The sequence below is a fragment of the Malaclemys terrapin genome, chromosome 7 (genome assembly GCF_027887155.1).
Source record: "Malaclemys terrapin pileata isolate rMalTer1 chromosome 7, rMalTer1.hap1, whole genome shotgun sequence".
In the NCBI taxonomy this organism is placed as follows: domain Eukaryota; kingdom Metazoa; phylum Chordata; order Testudines; family Emydidae; genus Malaclemys; species Malaclemys terrapin.
This window is the reverse complement of record NC_071511.1, coordinates 109469723-109493015: the sequence shown is the minus strand read 5'-3', so window position 1 is coordinate 109493015 and position 23293 is coordinate 109469723. Positions and strand designations below refer to the sequence as shown.

The following is a 23293-nucleotide window of genomic DNA, read 5'->3' as shown; positions in this document are numbered from 1 at the left end:
TTATATGTACATACCCAATTAATACACGTTACATATTATATATATTTATAATACTTGTTTTCTACATATATATGCAGCTATTACTATTTTAGGACTACAGTATACTTGCCCAATATAATATCACACTATATTTATATATTTAAAAGGAGGAAAGGACATGTATTTTTTCTTTATGCATAAAAACATGATTGAATTATGTAAAAAGCTGTTTGATTTGTGCTATTTTTCAGTCCTTTTCATATACATGGTAACTTTCTCATTTTATTTTTTAGTTAAAATAAATTTATTTTTCTCAGTTAGGAAAACATCAAACAGTAACCAAATTGCTTTCCCCAGATAGTTTCAAAGACAAAGTGAGGTTAAAGGTTCCGGCAATTGTCAGGAAAAGGGAAAGGACTGTTTGTTCAGCTAGATACTCATTGTAAGTAAGGCTTTCTTTTTGTTTACAGAAGTTCTTTGTTTGCAATGATTCTTGATCTTAAAATATTGTGAACTTGAGAGATGCTGCATCTTTGAAGGAATATAATTTAAAAAACTACAATTCACCTTCTAATAAGCTCACTCAGCTGTGTAGGCTGCTGAACAAATATGGTTTGAGTTCTGAAGCAAAGAATGCATTTGGGGAAGTTGATGCAGCAATAGTAACTGATAGACACTTTAGCCTTTGTGAAGTTCCACAGGCAGGAGATAACTTTATGCACAATAGACCTAGCCAGAAAAAAACCCATACAGAATAATACTTAGCAGAAATCCTTCTGCTTTGCAGCGGTGTAGAGGTAATCTGTTAGCTCCAGAGCTAATGGTAGGGTCCAAGTAGATGCATGTGCTGTGACAATATAACTAGGAAGACTGAGTTCTCATTGGAATTCTGCAGAGCTAACTGGAGAGAATCCGGTCCATCTAACCACTTGAGCTTTCAGGAACAACGACAGGGTCTTTTCTGCTATAGCCCACACAGGCTTCATGCTGAGAGATTTAAGCGAATGTAATAGAATGCAAATCCATCACTTGCACTTTATCTGACATGGAGCTGCTTCAGATAATCTAAAAGCCTTGAGAACCCAAACAGAATTTATTGCTTGGCAGTACAGAGTTTTCTTTTAACTTTAATGAAGTCAGAGAAGTCCTTGATTCTACATACTGTATCAGGACGGCTTGTAGAGTACTTCCACGGATGAAATGGCTTTCACTTCATGGCAAATTTTGTCCCCAATACAGTGGGCGCGCTGGATGTGGACAGCTGTGAGAAGCAGTGGAGACTACAGTCTCCTAGCCATGCAGAGAATCACTGGAAATAGGCAAGTCAGTCCTGTCTTTCAGGAAACTGTCACACCATTCAATTCATTGTATTACAGACCCAGTGGGGAAAAACTGCATCTGACCAGCAGAAATGCTTGCTAAGTAATTAACAAGACAATACTGTTATTGCATTCTTGGCTCGCAAAAATTGTTTTAAAAATGTTAAAATATAGTTTGTTTTGTTTGTTTAAAAGTACATCAAGTGCATAGCTTTCAGTTCTAGAAGGACAGTTTCCTAAAGTGGTTCTCCCCGTAGAGCAACATGTTATGTCCTTGTGCAATGTAGATCTTCATTTGATTTTTAGGCTAACTTAGTGCATCCTTTCGTATAGTTGTTTCCTTTCAAGCTTGCATTTCATTTGGTTGTCTCCATTGTGCACCTCTTTTACATGCTTGCGCCCATTGTGATCCTTCTATTTTTTTTTTATGTGTATGTGATAATGCAGTGGTGGAAATATATTACTGATAGCACACAGGAGTCAATGCATTTTCCAGCCTTGTCACTTATCATTGCCGAAAATGCTATGTAAAAATACAGCCGTGATGAAATGTAACATTTCTGGGAGGCTGGGCTGGCCAGAGGCTTGCTGTTGAGACTTATCCATCAGTTATTCTAGTGTGTGCTCTCTAGCTTGTCAGAACACACACAGCAATAAAAAGCTTGATTATTTTAGAGCCGTAGCCTTTAATAAACAGCTATGAAACTCTCCTGAGAAGCTCCTTTTTTGTCTTTCTGTGTTGGTTTGTCTATGCCTGTGACAAGAAAAGTTCCAGAAATTCATAAAAAGGTTCCATTGTTTTTGGCTTTCACACTGGAGTCTCCTTTGCACTGCACAGCAGGCTTCTCAGGAAGCATTTACTTTTTGAGTGCATGTTCACTTTGTGACAGAGAAATCTTAAGTAGCGTAAAGATTTCTTCGGAGAAAACCTGCGACCATGATATTCGTGCTCTAGAAATCATGTGTGAAATTAATCCATCATAGTCCACCTTTGAGAAATGCAGAGGTAGCCTGACAGCTGAGGTTTGCTTCCTCCACTCAGAAAACCCTGCATTTCAAAGTCTGAATTGTTCCTTCCACACACGAAAGCTCACTTTGCTCACTAGCCCAGGTTGTTAAAGAAACTCCTGTTTTGTATTTTCCTCAGGAGTTCAGACTCTGAAGAAGCATTTGAGACACCAGAATCCACCACTCCTGTAAAGGCTCCACCTGCACTACCGCAGCCACCACTGGAAGTAGCGGTGGTAGAAGCAGCAGCAGCAGTAGACACAGTTGAACAGGAAATAAGGCCACAGCTGCCCTTGGAAGACACAGGTAATGAATATATATAATGAGTGGGCTGGATCGCTCAGGAAGATGTGACTGTAAGGGGACATCAGTGTTAATCCCAGAAAAGAAAGGGTGCTAATAAAAGGATGGCTGGAAGATTAGTTAGTATATGCTGTGCCCTCTTCCTACTGAAAAAAATAATATATATCATACTTTGATAATGACAGTTACATATTAAATACTATCATCAGCAGTCTTTTTTTTTTTTTTTTGTATTATCAATCAACACATTCATCTCCTGATACAACTTTAGTAAAGTTTTGGCACCATCATCTTTGTTTAAAAAATATAGCCTGATTCTCCACTCTGTTATGGAGTAAGTAGTGATGAATCAGGCCCATAATATGATTTGTGAAACAAGGAAAAACTCCCTTGGGTGCATTTCTTTCATATTAAATCAATTTCTTTATTCCTGATGTTTTCAGAACTGTATGAAACTAGTCAGATGACTAAACACACATAGCTATATAATCAGGTATAATTAATAATCTCAGTTAATAGGAGGGTATTTTCGGATCTCATTTCACCTAAAATGGCAAGTGATGACCAGATGATGATATATTCTGAGAGTTCAGGATGTGTTAATAGGAAGTCAAGACTAATTCTATGAAGCCATGTAGCAATATAGCAGTATGTATATAATTAGTACATAACACAGCAACGAAACAGATATTTTCCTTAAAACATGAATATTGTATTTTATGTAAAGAAATTCTGTCTAAAAAACCCTAATTTCCTTTGTTTGCTGAGTTAAGTAATGGAAGATGTGAGAGTAGAAGCTGTTTCTATTAGCAAGGAGCTCAATGTGACTTTCAGCTGAACTGCAAAACAGGCAATGTGACTATTTATGGTCATTAAATGCCTCATCACACTTTTTGCAAGAGATGAGCAGTTAGCTCAATATCTTGGTTAAATTCCAGTAAAACACTTTCACTTTGTCTACCCAAAATTCCCATGTATTTCATTAGAACAAGGTTCTCTCTATCTGAATGGATGCATAGGGTTGCTGTGTGCTGTTCTAAAACTGCCAGCTTTTACCACAGAAGATGGGTAAAGTGATATCAGTAAGTTGTGAGTAGTCTGTAAAGTCTGTCAATCTCTTTGGGATGGGGGGGGGTCTTTGGACAAAAGATACGTTCTACGCATGTCTCCAGCTAGTTAGTCTTCCCTCAGAATTTCTGGACTTAAAATTCTCAAATGTGGGAGTTTTGATTGTAATTATAATTAGCAGAAGAAATGTCCAGTATACAAATGCCAAAAAACTAAAAAGACATGATAAGAAGAAATCCTCTGTCTCCTAATACCTCTTCATTTTCATCCTCAGATCTTCCTTTTCCCAGTTTTCCTTATTCTTTATCAGTTTTTACAAATGTAATTTCCCTAATTGCAAAAGGAATTTAAATGCAGAGAGAGTAAAGGAGCAGATATGCTAAGCAGGCTTGGAGTGTGGTCTTTAATTACTATAATAGATTCACATTTACTCAGAATCCTTGATCACACATGTACTTTCCTGCCCATGTGTTTCTCTTCTCCCCTTCCTCCTTTTTCCCTCATTTAGGATATTACTAAGAAAGGGTGGGAGATTGAATGTATCCATTTGTAACCATTGTAAACTGCAATGTGTTAAAGGCTATTGATTCTAGCTGTTCTATTTTGATGCCAGTATTTCATTTGTAGGTAAAACATTGCCTGCAACAGACAAATTACAACAAACTAACAGAGCAGTACACAGCATTTCAAAAGTTAGTAAAATGCAGTTATTCAGCACAGTGGCTTGCTGCAAGAAAAATTCAAGTGTAGGAGTGAAATGCAAAAGCATATGTTTCCTTTTAAAATCTATTAGGAGACATCAGTTAGCGTCCCTGTTACTTGGTTAATTGGACACTTATTTCAATGTGAATAGTGAAATGTTTAAAAGCCACTTTTAAAAATCTCAGAGTAGCAGCCGTGTTAGTCTGTATCCGTAAAAAGAACAGGAGTACTTGTGGCACCTTAGAGACTAACAAATTTATTTGAGCATAAGCTTTCATGGGCTACAGCCCACTTCTTCGGATGCATAGAATGGAACATATAACAAGAGTGTATATATATACATACAGAGAAGATGCCATACCAGAAACTGTAATTGACCATCTTGATTATCACTATAAAAGTTTTTTTCTTGCTGATAATAGGTCATCTTAATTAATTAGCCTCTTAGAGCTGGTATGGCATCTTCTCTGTATGTATATATATACTCTTGTTATATGTTCCATTCTATGCATCCGATGAAGTGGGCTGTAGTCCACGAAAGCTTATGCTCAAATAAATTTGTTAGTCTCTAAGGTGCCACAAGTACTCCTGTTCTTTTTAAAAATCTGTTCTCTTAGTGTTAACTTGCCTCATAGGTTATACACTCTCTCACACACACACAGTCAGTCCCTTACACAGGGCTTCCATGGAGCTAAAGTACAGCTCCTACTTGGTAGCATAAATCTGTGAAACAAAGGTCACATTGGTGCCATTTCAGTAAAAGAGGAATAAGGGCACCTGCAGGGCCTGGCAAACTGCAACTGAGAAAATAATATAAAATCTGTGTTCCAATTTAGAGACCAGGCAGCTTTGTCTTCCGGAGGATGGGGGGAGAATGGTAGGTTTGGAACACATGATTCCAGATAGGCCTGGCATCAATAATGTATGCAGATGATTATAATTATGCTTCATGATACGATTAGCACAACAGCTGGACCCCAGTGCTGAGGAGACATGATGAGAGTTTTTAATGTATTTAACTCCAGTGTAAGTTTAATAAAGGTTCTGAAAGTAAAATGTAGTTAAAACTTAAGGCTAGATATCAGTTCTTTAGGTGCACAGTTCTCCTCTGACTGCTGGAGGTCTTCACGATCTCCATGTGAGCTGGGTGGGAGATTGGGTCTCCTCTGACTTGTGAATGAGGAAACAGGGTTCCAGGATCCTTCCCACTACCAGCTCTTCAGACGCTGGACTGAGCATGGGGCAGGCTGCAGGACACTTACTCATTACGGTAGCAGCTTGGCTTTGTCTCCTATTCTGCTTATCCTCTTCTTAAGCAGCTAGCAGGGTGGGCTATGTGGAGTATCCCCTGTTCACATGTGGGTGCACTGGTGGGAGATGCACAAGAGAAGAGATTACAACCATGTTGCCTAACTGCTCGGAGACCTGGTTTGGATGCAAGATTAGCTGTTCTCATGAGACTTCTGCCCACAGTGGCAAATAACCTCATGAGACTACCTGGGTTTTATGAGATTTACAGCATTTTGGAACAACAGGGGATTAATTATTAATTATTATTATTTATTATTCATTATGGTAGTGCTTAAGGAGCAACCAAGAACAGGGCCTCATTGTGGTAGGCACTGTACAAACACAGTAATAGCACAGACCCTGCCCCAAAGAGGCAGGGAAAAGGGTATAACACACAAGCTGCAAAGCGATGGTAGCAAATGGCATGTTAGTTCCATGTTTTTTTCGAGGGCATGGGTTTAGTTTGGAGGCGACCAGATAAATGGAAAGAAAAGGGAAGGAAGCAGGGACATGGAAGGGAAAAAGGATAAGGGGGACAGGACAAAGGGAGAACAGGGTCATGGGGCAGGTGTGGTGAGAAGGAGGAGGCGACTGTGAGAGAGGGTTGGAGCAAACAGCCAATCAGCACAAGCCCAGTCAAAAGTTCAGAAAGTTGTCTGAACATTGAAAAGTCCCTACTTTGGCTGCTTCTGCAGCTGTTCTACTGGCTGGCATCCCTGACTGGTTCCTGGCTGCAGTTTTCCCCAAGCCCCACCAGGTAGGGTGCAAGGAGTGGAGAGGAAGGAAGGTGTGTCAAAGGTCAACTTCTACCCAGAATTTCTTTTGAACCCCAACTCCAAACTTCAGTCTGGACTTGAACCCTGCCTCTTCTATCCATCTCTAATATATTATAACAGAGGTATTTATGCTAATAAGCCCCTCACTTCTATGTGGCACAGAAAATTCATGCCAGTTACAGTTCAGGTCTTTATTATTCTTTACAAATATAAGTAAATTAGGATAGCTGCGCTTGTTATTGCAGACCAATGGAGCTTTACTTTCATGGTTTAAAATGTCATCAACACCTAATTGATTTATAAAATGCTGCATAAATGATGGTTGAGTTCTCTCTAATTAACCACAGAACATTAAGCAGTAATTCATTCTTACTGATATCAGTGGAGGAAAATAACTTTCCTCTACCATTTGTGCAAACATTTCAGTTCTTTGTAACACCCTTCTATCCTCATCTATTTGTCAGATAATAAGCTATAGATTAAAATGTCAAACATTAAACACTGTTGTCATGCTCTCACGTAAGAGCATCCGTAGAAGTGTAAAATCAGCATACACGTTTACTGTCATCCACTCATTATTTATTTTTCATATTACACTAGTGCCTAGAGTCTCCAGCTGAGATCAGCTCCCATTGTACTAGGCACTCTACAGACATGCAGAAGAGACAGTCCCAAAGAGCTTATAATTTAAGCAGAGAGGGTTTCTGCCCCATGGGTGACGGGCTTGGGGCTTTAGCCCTGCAGAGCTGAGGTCTTTAGGCTTCAGCTGCAGTGCGGGGTTGGCTTGGGGCTTCTGTCCCACAGGGTGCTGGGGCTCTGGGCTCTAGCCCCGCAACTCCCGCCTCCAAACTTTCTGTCCTGGGCCCAAGTCAATCTAATGCCAGCCCTGCTCGTGGACTCCCTGACACTGTCTCACAGCTACTGCCAGGGAACCATGAACCCCTGATTGAGAACCACTGCTCTAATCCATTACTTGTTGTGCTTCTTTAGTTTACATCAACATAAATTCTTCATACTTTTTGTATGTCCTTAGATGTGACTTAGACATAGTGGATCTGATTCTTCGTGCCTTCCTCAGGCAAAACTCCCATTCAGCTCAGAGACTTTTGCTTGGGTAAGGAATGGAGGATTGGGCCCTGCCTCATAGTGAATAAAAGGCTGGAATTGCCTTCCTGGGCTCCACCTCTATTCATAAGCCACCTGAGCTGCACTTTTGTGGTTTATGTAATCAGTTATCCACTGAGTACAGCTTAGTATCTAACATCCATCCATTGTTATGCACAATTTATAACAACGTGCAGGTGAATTTCACCCCAGACAGTGGGCCAGCACAAAGCCTCTTGACCACGTAAGTCCTCAAAATAGGGCCAGAAGTGAGATTTAAGTGGTCCATTAGACTTTGTGCTGGCCCTCTGCACAGGAGCGTATTTCACCTTCTTATGACTGCATAATGTGTGTGTTACATAATGCGTTCTTTAATGAACAAACTGCAGCCTTTGTGATAAAATGTTGTGTGTAGTAGTACCCTTTTGTTTAGATCACTTTGATGTGAAAGGGCAAAATTCACTGCTCTGTTGATGCACTTCTAATGTCAAAAGAGCATGGTCTAAAAAGCTCTTTGTAGTAATAAAGCTGCATTGTCTCACAACAGTAAGTACAATTCAAGTCTCCCTCCGCTGCAGTTCTATCATCAGAAGACATTGATGATGTAACATAGCAGGAATCCTACAGCAACGTAACAAGTAATTTCTACCACAAGCCCATATTTTGGATGTATTCAGAAAATAATAACAAAAATTGACAGTGCTAATCCAAAATGTACACTGCAGAGCACTAGACTCCAGGAATAAGTAAAGGACTGGAGCAGGAGCGTGTTGTGGGAGGGAAGGGGGTATGGAAAGCAACGTAATAGGCAGGAATCAGCTTCTGCATTATATGTGGAGCTGTCAGCAGAATTTCAACATTGTTTTATTTCAAACTGTTGGAAAGTATTGCAGCTTTCTTAGACAGTTTGTTCTTTATTACCTATAGCTGGCTGCAGGAGAACTTAAATCCTTAAAGAAATTAACGACCAACAAAAGCAAATAATGTAACTACTCAGGCTTTTTCCTAGCCATATTAATTTGCTTTATGATATATTCCCATCCCAAATCCATTATTTGTTTCTGTCTTTTAGACTGTAAGCCCTCCAGGGCAGAAATCTTTTTACATATGTTTGTACAATACCCAGCACAAAGGGGCCTCTGTCCTTTTGATGCCTGACATAATGAAAGCCTTTGTTATGAATATTACTATGTTATTTATTATTATTAACACAATTTTTGAAGACTCCTTGTTGGACTCCCTTTTGCTTTCACACTGACCTACATCTTGGACTATGCTGACATATTAGAGCTATTCAGTCATTTATTATTATTAATTGCATTTAGCTATCTTCCACTCCATTCCCTTGTAAAGTGTACAGATTAGACTAATACTGGAGTTTTGTGACACTTCTGGTGTCTCCTTAGCAGTACACTGATCAGTGTCAAAAAACGATCTCCTAGTGTGAAAAGCGAACACCAGCTCAGCTGGCAGCAGCAACTCTAATTAAAAAACATTCAGCACGACTGAACCCAAACACAACCCATTTGGAGTAAGAAAAAAATACACACTCGTAAAATAGTGCCACCTGATTAGCATTCATTTTAAAGAAAAAAACATTTTTAAATTCACACAAGTCACTAAATTTTCAAAGAGAAACATGGAATTGTGTAGCTAGAATTCCAATGAAAAAATCTGAAGATGTAGGGGTTGATCTGAAGGTGCTGATTTAGGAAGTGTCTGCTATCTTCAAGGTTGCTAGCTCTTTATCTTCATAAATAATATTCCTGGCAAAATCCTCACACAGATACCTCTAATTGCCGCTGAAGCAAAGAGGAAATGCTTTCTATCCACAGGATCTAGTAGTAAAGTATAGCAGTAAGGACTCAAATAATAGTAGTAAGTATAGATTCTTTGTGTTTCTCTTTCATCTGTGCTACCTTAACACAAAGTATTAATGGGCAGAACTGTGCAGGGAAAAAAAATGTAATTTCATGGAGAATTTCAAGATTTCAGAATTTTGGTACTGTCCCGATTTTGACGCAATCGCGTTTTCCAACAGAAAACAGTTCTAAAATTTTCCAACTAGCTCTATTAGTGAGTCTTTATCACAATGAAGTGACAGTGACAACTCTAATGTATATGCTAGCCACACTTTTGAAATGACTTTTGTAGTATAAGGAAATAATTAATGAATGTCAGGTCCAGACAACAAAAAAGGTAACGAACTGTTGTTTAATATTCTGTCATCATTAATGACTGAAAAAAAATGAACAGATAGTCAAACACAGTAATATCTGATGAGTTATATATCATATGGGCACACTGCTTAAATTTGTTATGGTGATGGAGGACGTATGAGTACCTAGACAAACTTAAAGGAAATAAGAATGTTGCCAGATCCTGCACTATTCTATAACTCCTTAGTGCTTTTAACCTGAAAGACTGCAGTGCTGTCTTTGAAGAAAATCTGAATACAATCTTATTTGATTGGTTACTATTCATAGATAAATATATTTGATTCTAATAGAAGTGAAAGGATGGTAACCAGCAAATATTCATTCAGTTACTGTGAGTGCTTATTTTGTAGCCTTCCACTTTACTACTAGTCTTTGTTTCAGCATAATTTAAAACACCTTGGCAAATAAGCCGTAAAATGTCTTTTTAAGAAACGTTTTTTCCCCCTAAACCAGTAGCTATAATCAGATGACCACATGCCTTGCTCTAGTATTTAAACCAACTGTGAATGCCCTGTGGTCTCTGCCTGTAGCTAGAACTTTACTGAACACAAGCAGAGCAGAATAATTGGAAGGTAATAAGGCCAGACCAATGCAGTCATCAGAAGTGTGTTAACCATGAATTTGGTCTGCAAAGTACTTGCGCCTGAAATCTGAATTTAAAGGACTTTCTTTTCTGTTTCAAGAGAAAAAGGGAATGCATTTGTTACTCATTAATGATTCTTAGGGATGGTACATATCATTAAGGTATTTGGGGAAGAGTTAAGTCAGTGTTAGATGAAGAAAGACTCATGGATCCCACTAATGACACAGCCCTGGCAAAATATCCATTTCCAGAATCTATAGCCAACTTACAAACCAAGAGAAAATAAGACCGGCACTATTTCTGATCATCTTCACAAATTCTGGTGTCTTAATTTTCTAACTTTGTTTTGTTTTATTGAGACAAGAATAGATGCAGAAAAAATTGTAACTAGGCAAAAATTAAACGTCTTATAAGAGGCATTTCCATAAGTTGGCAAATGGGCATCTGCTTGCTAAATAGGCATGGACACATTTTTAAATGAAATCCACTTTGTCGGACTTCACAAAATGGCAGGTTAGAATTTGATAGATGCAAACATCACAATACAGTATGATGGTGTGTGTATATTACATTTTTATGGTATAATGCAAATCCCTGTGAACCTATGGCTCGGGATTCTGGTTTTGGAGTACAGTGGCAGGGGTGGGCTGTCTGCAAGGGGACAGCCAAGAAGAGCCCCTGGTCTGGGAGCCTATCCCTATAGTACAGAGAGAAAATGACTATCTGCATCCCCAGAATACCAGCCCTCTCCAGCCACCTGAGCTTCATCCATGCAGCGAAGACATTGCTAAACTGGTGTTATGACATGACCCCAGGGTCTTACACATAGGGGCTGAAATCTGGCCATCTGAGAATTCCTCCTGCTGAGAGACCATGAAAATCAAAGCTGGATCCTGTGCCAACCACCCCCACCTCAGTGAAAGGGCTCTACCAATTCTCAACTCATGGATGGTCTCTTAGGGACCATACACAGTTGGTTATATTTAGAGTAAGCTAGACTCTAGAGACTGCTCTGAAACCAGAGTGAAAGTCAGAACTGAAGACCCATATCCTGTTCCCTGCCACAACCCTGAGGACTCAACATTAAGCAGATCTTGGCATAGAAGAGAATCCATACCATGATATTTATCTTCTGGTACTGTGATGACAGCATGTGGTGATCAGGATTTGCAGAATTTTTTTGTAATCCACATAACTGAGATTAGAGAAGGATGAGATTAGAGAAGGGAAAAGATCTAATGGGTTTGTCACAGTTCAGGGCAACTGCGTCTGTAATCTCCCTCTATACAGCCAGGGTACCCCCTTTAGACTTCTGGCTCCCCATCTGTTGCCTCTCTTGGGCAGAGACGCACATTTCTCTCCTTCCTGATTGGGATATTTCCAGGCTGTACCACTCCCAGCCTATGATCTGAATTCCCCAGCAAAGTCATGCTGCCTAAACAAGCCTGCTTTGCTTTTCTCCTCAGAAATGGCAAACAGTGTAATTGCCATAATGTAGTTACTGCATAGGTGCCAACTCCGTGGGTGCTCCGGGGCTGGAGCACCCACGGAAAAAATTGGTGGGTGCTCAGCACCCACTGGCAGCTCCCCGTGGCCCCGCCCCACCCCCCTGCTCCAGTTCACCTCTGCCACGAGCGCGCTGCCGCGTCCCACTTCCCTGCCGCCCCAGTGCTTGCGTCGCAAAACAGCTGATTCGCAGGGCAGGGAGGGAGGAGAGAGGAAGGGGAACACGCCACGCTGGGGAAGAGGAGGGGCCGGAGCGGGGATTTGGGGAAGGGATCCAATGGGGGGGAGGGCGGAGTTAGGGCGGGGCCAGGGGGGGGGGCGCGGGCACCTACCAGCGCCGGAGAAAGTTGGCGCCTATGAGCCACTGCACAGCTCTTTCTAAGCAAGCACATTTGTTTTTAAGGTGAAAGCATTACAGAGAAACCGTATCAAAAACAATAAAAGAATCTACATGCATGCTAATAAGCTTACCAGAGATCACCCCCTGACTACAATAATGACTCTGGCTGGTGAACAGTCAGTCCTTTAAACCCCTCCCATGCAGAGCCACCCCTTTGTCCAGTTCGGTCTTTGAAGAGGCTGTGAATAGGTAATCAGCCAGACAATGGGTTCTGCTCAAGGATGGATCTGGAGATGGGTCATTTGTATTCCTCTCTTCCCAAATATTTCCTAGGAAGTCTACTCAATTAACAGTTCATTCTTGTCTTAGTCCATTGTTTAAAAGAGTGCGCCTAAGCACATAACACTTCCCAAGATTTATATTAGTCAGGTCTCCTAAACAAGTTACATACAATCCCACAATAACACATTTTCATTTTAATACAATGAGAGGCTAAGATACTTTAACTTGATTCAATAAGATTTTCCAGCATATGGCAGGAAACTGCCATCTCTGTCACAAGGTCAGTTAATCCACTTCCTTCTCTGCCTGTGTCCTAAAATATATTTGCTTATGCTTTAACAGCTTAGTTTTAAATGTCCCAAGTCATGGGGCTTCTGTTAACCTCTTTGGAAGACCTTGTCATGAACAGATCTATATGCTTTAATCAAAGAGAGAGAATTCTGGTTGTAGAACTTTAACAAATAGGGTTTTTTTCCACTAATGATAAAAAATATAGTAAAGTGAGGCAGTTTCCAATGGAAAAGTTCAATTTCAGAAATTTTGTACAGTCTGCTTTCTCTTTGCCTGCTTTCCCTATTTTATTTTATTTTTTTTAATTGAAATTCTCAGTACCTCATGCGTAAAGACATATAAAAATGGAGTTATCAACTCAACTCTGAATTTTGACTCTCCTACTCCTCCCTCTCTCCCCCTCCCTCACTCCGGCTAAAACAAGAGTAATATTGATAAACCTTGGAAAGAAAGCCACACCCAGTCTTCTCTTGCACTGGAAGGACGGTCAAGATGGAATGTGGGACATTAAACTGGGAGAAAAATATGCAAGTCACTGAAGCTTCAGTCAAATTAGAGGACTGCAGTACCAGCAACTGTAAAAAGAGTATGTTTTGATACAATTCTGTAAATGCCAGGTATTAAACCATTATCCTAAGGGGAATGTGCGTGAACCAGTATTTGATGGTCAGATCACCCAGTATTTAGAGTATTTTAGCATATTCTACTAACTCGATTTCCATCTCTGTCTCCTTAACTAGCTCTGAAATAGCAACTAAAAATACTCCATGAAAACCTTTACAAGTGTATATAATGTATTGTCACCAAACTACAAGGGGGAAAAAAAGAGCTGTTCAAATGTTCTTCTGCATTCATACCATGAGTTAAATATGCCCTGGTGTACATGTTTTCTTTCATTTAGGATTTACTCCATTTGTCTCACTTGTATTTTTTTGTTTTGTTCCATTTTTGGTATATTTGTTAGATAAAAAGTAATAAAACACTTAAACAGAAAAGCATTTGGGGCTTAGTGACTGATGTGTTTCATTCACTGGCTTTTCTGTTTGTTCCCATAGGATTCTGTTCTGATACTGTGTCCATAATTGATGCATCACATAGTGAATCAATTGAAGAAAGCCCATTCCGTCCTCCCTCCCATTCATTTTCTACTGTCTTTGATGAGGATAAGCCTATAGCCAGCAGCGGGACTTACAACTTAGACTTTGATAACATTGAGTTGGTAGATTCTTTCCATACCTTAGAACCTAGCACTCCAGAAGCTAAGAATAGGGACCCTAAAGTGAATGTTCGAAGAAAATCCACAGATTCTGTCCCAATTTCCAGATCTACTTTGTCTCGGTCTCTTAGTTTGCAAGCTAGTGATTTTGATGGCGTTTCCTATCTTGGCAATAATGAGACAGTAATTCCAACGGCAGACGTGTTCAATACTGGTTCAAGTAGTGCTTCTAGTACCCTTAAGCGAACAAAGAAACCCAGGCCACCTTCTTTAAAGAAGAAGCAATCCGCAAAAAAATCTGCAGACTCTCCACCAGTGAAAGAAACGCAACAAGAACCATCTGACATTAGCCAACAAGCTTCTGTCCCAAGTGAAGAAAAACTGTTGTCTGAGGTAAAGGTTGAATCAATTAAATCTGAATGTACTGAACCTTCCCAAATCTCTACGGAGAAACAGGAGGCCCCTGCTGTGCCTGAAGCTTCCTATCCCTTTGATCGAGAGAACTTTGAAGAGATTAGTACATTTAGTACTGGAGAAAGCAAAGTGCAAACCTCTCCACCTGCCAGTAAAAAAACCCAACCTCTTACAACGGCACCAGAGGCCGTGGAGGTGACTCCATCTGACACTGGAGGACAAGAGGATCCTCCAGTCAAAGGTCTAGCTGTGAGACTAGAGTTTGATTATTCTGAGGAAAAGGGGAGCAGAGAGGACCAGCAAGAAAGCACTCCGCCACCCAAAAAAGCAGGTAAAAAATCTGGTGCCAAAATGCCACTAAGGAGGCCAAAGACTAAAAAGACAGTGGAAAAGCTTGACAATGCTCCCACCACACCAACCAAGTCACTCACTGATCCAAATGATATCCCGATTTCAAAAGGCTCTTATACTTTTGATATTGACAAGTGGGATGATCCCAACTTTAACCCATTCTCTTCCACTACAAAAATGCAAGAATCTCCCAAATTGCCTCAACAAACGTACAGTTTTGATCCAGATACCTGCGAGGACTCAATTGACGCTTTCAGACTGTCTTCGAAGATCACCAGCTCACCTTCTAAATCTCCAGCCTCCTTTGAGATACCAGCCAATGGCAATGAAACAAATGGAACTGAAGGAGACAACCTAAATAAACCTGCAAAAAAGAAGAAGACACCACTAAAAACGTAAGTTAAAGTATAGAGCTGTTTCTGGATTATGAAGTGCTCCTCCTTGCACCCCACCATAATTACGATAGTTTTATAATTCATGGGTTTCAGTAAGGTTAGAAACATGGTGCTGATGAATGTATTACTAGACAACCGGATATATGTTTATGGCTTACCACGGTAGGAATAGGCTTTCCTGTACATCATCAATGCCATGTTGCTCCCATCACCATATAACTTGTAGTAAAAACCCAGAGAAACCAACCCAGACCAGGTCACAGGATTAATAATTGGATGTTGGAAGTTTAAGGGCCCAGTCCTACTCCCACTGATGTCAGTGCCTGAATGCCCATTGACTTCAGTGAGACTAGGATTGGGCCTTTAGCAATTTTTGTGCCAGATTTTCAATGTTAGCTTACTCGTTGTGTAGTGAGTTCAGCAATGGGAAAAAATAATTCCCTGGCCTATTGCTAATGCAAGGCCCCCTTACTTGTGCGAGTAGTCCTTAAAAAAACACAAACCCCTATTGAAGCTAATGGGACTGCTCACATAAATGAAGAGTACTTGTGTGAGTTAGGGTTTGTGGGATATAGTGAATGAAATCAGTGGCAAAACTAAGTAGGGCCATGTTTTCATCCAGTATTTTTTTTATGTATATGTATGAGAAGTGGAAAACTGTCTTATTTTTACTAGTTTGAATTCCTGTTTTTTTTCATTATATTTTTTTAATGTGAGGCTATAACCTTTGAAAACATTTTTCTATAAAAGTAGTTTCAGGATTCACAGGATGATCAAAAAAACCCTTGGTTTATCTCCTATTTCTATGCCCATAGGCCAAGTTGTGGGAGAAATGGTTCTAGCTGCTACATTTGATTGGTTGGTTGGTTGGTTAATAAAACTCGGTATCCAGTGGTACTGATTCCCATGTAGTTAACTTAATGATGCGCACTTCTGCTATCTTATCCCCTCAGACATAATTTTCTTTGAATTAGTTACCACAGATTTTATTCACAGGATTTTACATTTCAGATAAACAGAGAACATATCTAATAAGGTCTCTCTGAAAGTCCCTTTATAACTTAATAGTGTCTGCTAATTAAAGATAACATACTACATCTTAAAATTTAAGTTTGTCACTAAAACTAAGAAAAGACCGAAGAGCTAAAGATAAGGCAAACATTGTAAAACAAAAAAGTAAACTCTATAATGCTATGAAATGAAGGATGGAGAATGTCCAATTATGCTTTTTATTTCCTGGCACGAGTTGGACTTCTAACTCCAGCCATTTGCCAGATTTAGGTTTGTATGTGGTTTGGGATGTTTTGCGTTTTGAAGTAGAAGTCATTTTTGAATTACTTGAATGGATGTTGTAGGATGTGATACGGTTGGGCAGAATGACTTCAGGTTTTTTGAGGGAGATGCCAGATTTTCTGATGATGTGTTTTAAATTTTGGGAAATGCCTGGAGTTCAGAGTAGGTGCCAGAGAAATTTTAAAATGTCTACTGAGAGAGGATATTTTCCTCAATATTCCTAAAACCTAAAGAATTCTCCAAGAATAACATATTCAACTTTGAACAAAAATAACAAGACTAAAAAGTGCATCTGCGTGTGTGAGATTTGAATTTCATTCTAGAGGGGATTTTAATATTCAAGGCCTTAGTCCAGCAATTTACTACCAGGAAGAGGTCCCCTGTGCCTAGATGGAGCGCCACTAAAGTCAGTGTGCAAGCCCATGTATTGTAAATTGCAGGACAGGCCTTGCGTTATTTAATCATTGAGAACAGAGGTTTGTAATGGAACACACCGATCCAGGTTGCCCCATCGCCTGGAAAAACTTACAGAAGCTAGTGAGAGCACTCCATGAAGTTCCTTCCGCAGAATTTTCTCTGTAGTCTTTCACTGGGGGTAGGGGTTTACCCCCTCCCAAATATCTCAGGTCTGCGGGAGGCACAAGGCTTATCTGCCCTCTGTTACTCTTCCCTGGCTCCAGGCAACACAGCTGCCTTTGCTGAGCTGTGCTTTCATGGAGTCACCTGCCCTTAGCAGCATCTGGAATCCATGTACGTGGTTGTCCCCAGTGCGCAGGAGCTGCATGTTAATGAGAATGCAGCCTACAGCTATAATATTCTTAGAGGGGATTTACTGCAGGGCTTGTTGGGGGGTGAAATGGGCAACACTGTGTCTGTGCCCCAGTCTGTCCCTTCCCCACATAGGAGTCCATGGCATGAGATTGCTCAGTGGGATCCACTGCAGGAGAACCACCATTTGGGGAGCCCAGTCACAAATTCTTCAGGGGAGCTTCTAGAGGAAGAAAGGAAGCTATTAAAGTGAAGGACCTTAAATGGTGATTTATCTTGCTGATCTTCATTTCAGGAATCACTTGGCTCAGTTTAAACTGATACTGTAATATCCTAAGATTTTATTTATTTATTTATTTTTACAAACTAGCTTAAGGGTTAGTTTTTCAACGCCAAGAGTCCTTGTTAACATTGAGAGTTGCAGGGATAAATCCCTGCAGACTGCTTTGAAAATGTATTGCTTATTGTGTTTTCTAGCAGAGGGGAGCATGGTGATTTCCAGGCTAGACCTGTAGGATACCTAGGAGTGAGTCACTAGCTTAAGCATCACTAACACTACAGTGCGCTTGATTCTACAGCGCACATTAGTGGCACTACATCATCCTGGAGTAAAAGTGTAAACATTCTAAACACTCACTCACCACTCTATTAAAAGAACAGACTTGGGAATGGATTTCAGCTCAACTCAAATTGCATTCCAGTCATGTCTCTAAATATTTAACTGTGGTTCTGAGACAGATCATTTTGCTGAGATGATACTGAACAAAGAGCAGCAGCTGCTCCCTCAATGCTCGCTAGTTATGAATAAAGAATGGGTGGCCCGTTTAGATCTGAACCTCAACTCTCCCCTGTATTAATGGTTGGGAAGCATCCAGACCCTTTCAGAAGACTGTGTTTAGATATGGAAGGTGCCAGCTTTCAAGATCATCCTGCTTAAAAATATGGCATTAAAGCTGACAAGCATGGAAGCGGATGAAGACTTTTTCTAGCCCTGGTTATTGAAATAGAACTGTCCCAATTTCCAGAGCATTCACTTTGAACTGTCAATACTCAAACTGTCATTTCATTAAGAGCCAAAAATACAAAAATTTAAAGGAATTTCCCTTTCTTTCTTAGAGTGTGGAAGTAATTTGAAATACACCGACCAGGAACTTTTTCTACTGCCTTCTACTGATAGATCAATAGTCATAAAAGAACCTAGTGTTCTCCTGTTTCTTTAAACTTAATTGCTACTAATTTCCTTGGGAACTTTTTTTTATATACTGTATATTAACTAGTACTCTATCTTGAAAAGAAAGCAGATGGCTACCTCAGGAAAGGCAAGAATGTGTAAAGCATTGACAGCAATTAAACTGGTAGGCCTCTGCTATGAAAAAATGGTTTTTATGCGGTGAAAACATGTCAGAAAATTATATGGAATTTAAGAACATAAACTGGTTTAGGAATTATCACCTCTCTTCTCCACCCCTTCCCATTAAAAAACGTTTTAAGGTTGTGCAGACTTCCTAGGATATCAAAAATGTATGGTGATTTTGCTCTAACACATTAACAGAGTGACTGCAGATTTATCCTTTTTGTCAGTTCCTTCTGTCTGTCTCTCTTTTCTTTGTCTTATTTGTCTTAGGATGGTAGAAGATGTGATGTCTGTATGTTCTCTGTTGTAAGTAAATTTAATCTAACGGGCCTGCTATGGTGAAAGTGCTGTATACTTTGTTAATGGTTTATGGGCTTTTTAAACATTTTTATTTTACTTTATTTTCAGCATGATCAAGAATTATTGGGCATGGAGCTTTACGGTGTTATTTTTACTGGCTTATGTAAAAGTTATTTTAAGTGAAATTGCCTGGCTGTGAATAAGCTTGAGGGAAACTATTATGTCAGTGTCTGGTTGCCTGTCTAGAAGGATTGGTTTTTTAAAACTGTATATATTTGATGCCCTCAGCTAAAGCATTAACACTTTCTTATTAGCTTGATTAATAGAATATTGCATTATACAACACTGTACAGCCATTGTTTCTTAAACACTATCTAATGTTTATAAGTACTTTTGAAAGAAAACAATTATTCTCATTATTTATATTATCAGACTTAGTAATTAACAGCCGGTATAGAATACTTATACCAGCAAACAGATGGCCAATTTTTTTGGTCATGTATGTTTATAGGTGAAGTATTGACTTATTCTCTATCATTTGAAACGCTTCATTGTAAACTCCTTTTGTTGCCTTGCAAGTCATTGATCAGAGCAATGCTATAATTTTCACCACTGCATCTAACCTCAACCACAAAGGCTTTATTGAGTAACTCGGCGTGAAATTGTGCAGGCTGTTCCCCTGCCTCTTCCACCTAATATCAAAAGCCAGTTAGGTCAGGTCTGGCAGCTTGCATCTGGAGCGCTGGTAGATCTTGCATCAATCTGGGAATGTTCTCGTTAGGGAATTTTTAACCTTTTGGAAATGGCAAACACACATACAGGCAGCGTACCTTACATATGTATACACCTCTACCCCGATATAACGTGACCTGATATAACACGAATTCGGATATAACGCGGTAAAGCAGCGCTCGGGGAGAGGGAGGGGGTCGCGGGGCTGCGCGCTCCAGTGGATCAAAGCAAGTTCAATATAACGTGGTTTCACCTATAAAGCGGTAAGATTTTTTGGCTCCCGAGGACAGCGTTATATCAGGGTAGATGTGTACATGATCATGTGTGGGTATTCTCCTTTCCACATCTTTGACTGGAAAACACCATGCTTTGAAGGGTTAAAATTAGGGCTGTCAAGCGATTAAAAAAATTAATCGCAATTAATCGCACGATTAATCGCACTGTTAAACAATAATAGAATGCCATTTATTTAAATATTTTTGGATGTTTTCTACATTTTTCAAATATTGATTTCAGTTACAACACAGAATACAAAGTATACAGTGCTCACTTTATATTTATTTTTTATTACAAATATTTGCACTGTAAAAAACAAAAGAAATAGTATTTTTTCAATTCACCTAATACAAATACTGTAGTGCAATCTTTTTATCAGAAAAGTTGATCTTACAAATGTAGAATTATGTACAAAAAATAGCTGCATTAAAAATTAAAACAATGTAAAACTTTCGAGCCTAAGATCCACTTATTCCTACTTTTTGTTCAGCCAATTGCTCAGACAAACAAGTTTGTTTACATTTGCATGAGATAATGCGGCCTGCTTCTTGTTTACAATGTTACCTGAAAGTGTTCTCATTGCACTGTTGTAGCTGGTGTCGCAAGATATTTAAGTGCTAGATGTGCTAAAGATTTTTATGTCCCTTCATGCTTCAACCAACATTTCAAGGAACATGTCCATGCTGATGACGGATTCTGCTTGATAACGATCCAAAGCAGTGCGGACCCACACATGTTCATTGTCTTAATCTGAGTCAGATGCCACCAACAGAAGGGTGGTTTTCTTTTTTGGTGGTTCGGGTTCTGTAGTTTCTGCATCAGAAAGTTGCTCTTTTAAGTATCAGAGGGGTAGCCGTGTTAGTCTGAATCTGTAAAAAGCAACAGAGGGGAGGTTCTTACCCACGAAAGCTTATGCTCCCAATACTTCTGTTAGTCTTAAAGGTGCCACAGGACCCTCTGTTGCTTTCTGCTCTTTTAAGACTTTTGAAAGCATGCTCCATACCTCATCCCTCTCAGATTTTGGAAGGCACTTCAGATTCTTAAACCTTGGTGCTGTAGCTATCTTTAGAAATCTAATATTGAAACCTTCTTTGTATTTTGTCAAATCTGCAGTGAAAGTGTTCTTAAATCAAACAACATATGCTGGGTCATCATCCTAGATTACTATAACACAAAATATATGGCACAAGGCGGGTAAAACCATGGAGCAGGAGACATACAGTTCTCCTCCAAGGAGTTCAGTTACAAATATAATTAATGCATTTTTTTAAACAAGCATTGTCAGCATGGAAGCATGTCCTCTGGAATGGTGGTCGAAGCATGATGAGGCAGATGAATGTTTAGCATATCTGGCACGTAAATACCTTGCAATGCTGGCTACAAAAATGCCATGCTAACGCCTGTTCTCACTTTCAGGTGACACTGTAAATAAGAAGCAGGCAGCATTATCTCCTGTAAATGTAAACAAACTTGTTTTTCTTAGCGATTGGCTGAACAAGAAGTAGGACTGAGTGGACTTGTAGGCTCTAAAGATTTACATTGTTTTGTTTTTGAGTGAAGTTCTGTAACAAAAAATCTACATTTGTAAGTTGCACTTTCACAACAAAGACATTGCACTACAGTACTTGTATGAGGTGAATTGAAAAATACTATTTCTTTTGTTTATCATTTTTACAATGGAAATATTTGTAATCAAAAGTAATATAAAGTGAGCACTGTACACTTTGTATTCTGTGTTGTAATTTAAAGCAATATATTTGAAAATTTAGAAAAACATCCAAAATATTTAATAAATTTCAATTGGTATTCTGTTGTTCAACAGTGCAATTAAAACTGCAATTAATTGCGATTAATTTTTTTAATCGTGATTAATTTTTTTGAGTTAATCGTGTGAGTTATCTGCGATTAATCGACAACCCTAGTTAAAACTGTTGTATTGACAGTTTATGTTCTGGGATTTAGAAGAGCCTGAAGCAGTATTCCCATGTGAGTAAATATATTCATCTTTACCATGAAAGTCCAAGTTTCTGGGATTTCCTTTCCCATCACTGTGAACTTAATGCGATTATCTGGTCCTGAAATCTTAGGAGCAATGTGCATATCCTGCCACAAACCTTCATATGCAGTTCATCAAAAACCTGTTGACATGTGGCAAGGAAATTAATCTCTTATCTGTCTTATGTGCATATACAGCCCCTTTTACCATAGTAGTTGAACCCCCAATCTTCAATGTATTTATTCTCACAATAACCCTGTGAGATAGGAAAGTACTATTATCTCCGTTTTACAGCTGGTGAACTGAGACACAAAGAGGCTAGGTGACTTCCTCAAGGTCACAGAGGAAAGTCTGTGATGGGGCTGGAGATTTTTGAACCAGGGTCTCCCAAGTCCTATCCTAGTGCCCTAACCACTAGGTAATCCTCATTCCTTATCAATATTTGACTTGAATAGACTTTTTGAATGAATTTAGACACATGGCAATCCTGCTGTTCATCTCCCTTTCTTAGTTTATCTTAATGGTTTAGGGAACGAAGTCCTGTACCAAAATGCATGATAAAAAGCAATACTTAAAGCATGTTCTTCAGTGGTATTGCTTTGTAATGGAAGATGTCTTAAAGCAGGAGGGCTTATAGAGGAGGTAGTATTTTCTTTAGCTCTGTATTGCTAAATGTTATATGCTGCTGATTCTCTTTTGTATGCCATATTTACTGTTTTAACTTTGTTTTTAGTGATACATTTAGGGTGAAAAAGTCACCAAAAAGATCTCCCCTCTCGGATGCGCCCTCTCAGGTAAAGTGCTATGTTGTTTTGACATAGGTCATTAGTTTTGATTGTAGAAGGAAAGTAAATTAATGTAACATTGTTATATTTGAATAGTTGTAAGCATTGGTAAGGTTTATTAATTTTTTTTCTCCCGTTTTAAGATTAATTTGTACAATGCCAGTTAGACCGGGTATTTGTCCTAGGAATTCCAGTTGGACTGTTCAGAAATACTCTTTGGGAAGTCCTGTCTTATAAGTATAGTAATGAACAAATATATTTAGGATATTAGCACTCAGAAGAATTCATCTAACCTATTAGACCAGAAAACTGTAAAGTACACAAATAAAAATGATATGCTGAAAGAAAAGTATGAATAATGCAAGTGTGTTACTCTGCAGAGTATGTGAACAGAACTAATATTTTTCATCTTAAAACACTGGTGGGTGGCTTTTCTTGCGTGGAGGAGTTAACAAAGGCGGCGCCATGTATGAGATAATAGCCTTTGGCTCACTACTTTAATCTGGGACATTTCTTTTCATGCCATTGTCCACCTCCCATGTTATGTATCCTAACCTTCCCTTTAAGCTGGCTGACATTGTCGAGACAGGGGGAAGGATTCATGACCTTTGAAGTCCGTGTTTGTGTTATGTGAGATCATTAC

General features: G+C 39.3%; 1 protein-coding gene across 13 annotated transcripts in view; it reads left to right on the top strand.

The window, feature by feature from the left end:
- TACC2 (transforming acidic coiled-coil containing protein 2) overlaps positions 1-23293 on the top strand; it is a 186740-nt gene that overhangs the window by 125968 nt on the left and 37479 nt on the right. For 7 of the 13 annotated variants that reach the window (XM_054033671.1, XM_054033674.1, XM_054033666.1 and 4 more), the window contains 4 exons: positions 2446-2612; positions 13826-15146; positions 18832-18867; positions 22599-22659. In XM_054033671.1, the coding sequence (XP_053889646.1) occupies positions 2446-2612; positions 13826-15146; positions 18832-18867; positions 22599-22659 (1585 nt within the window). The remainder of the gene's footprint in view (positions 1-2445; positions 2613-13825; positions 15147-18831; positions 18868-22598; positions 22660-23293) is intronic. The other 6 variants (XM_054033670.1, XM_054033677.1, XM_054033669.1 and 3 more) reach the window with 2 other exon arrangements.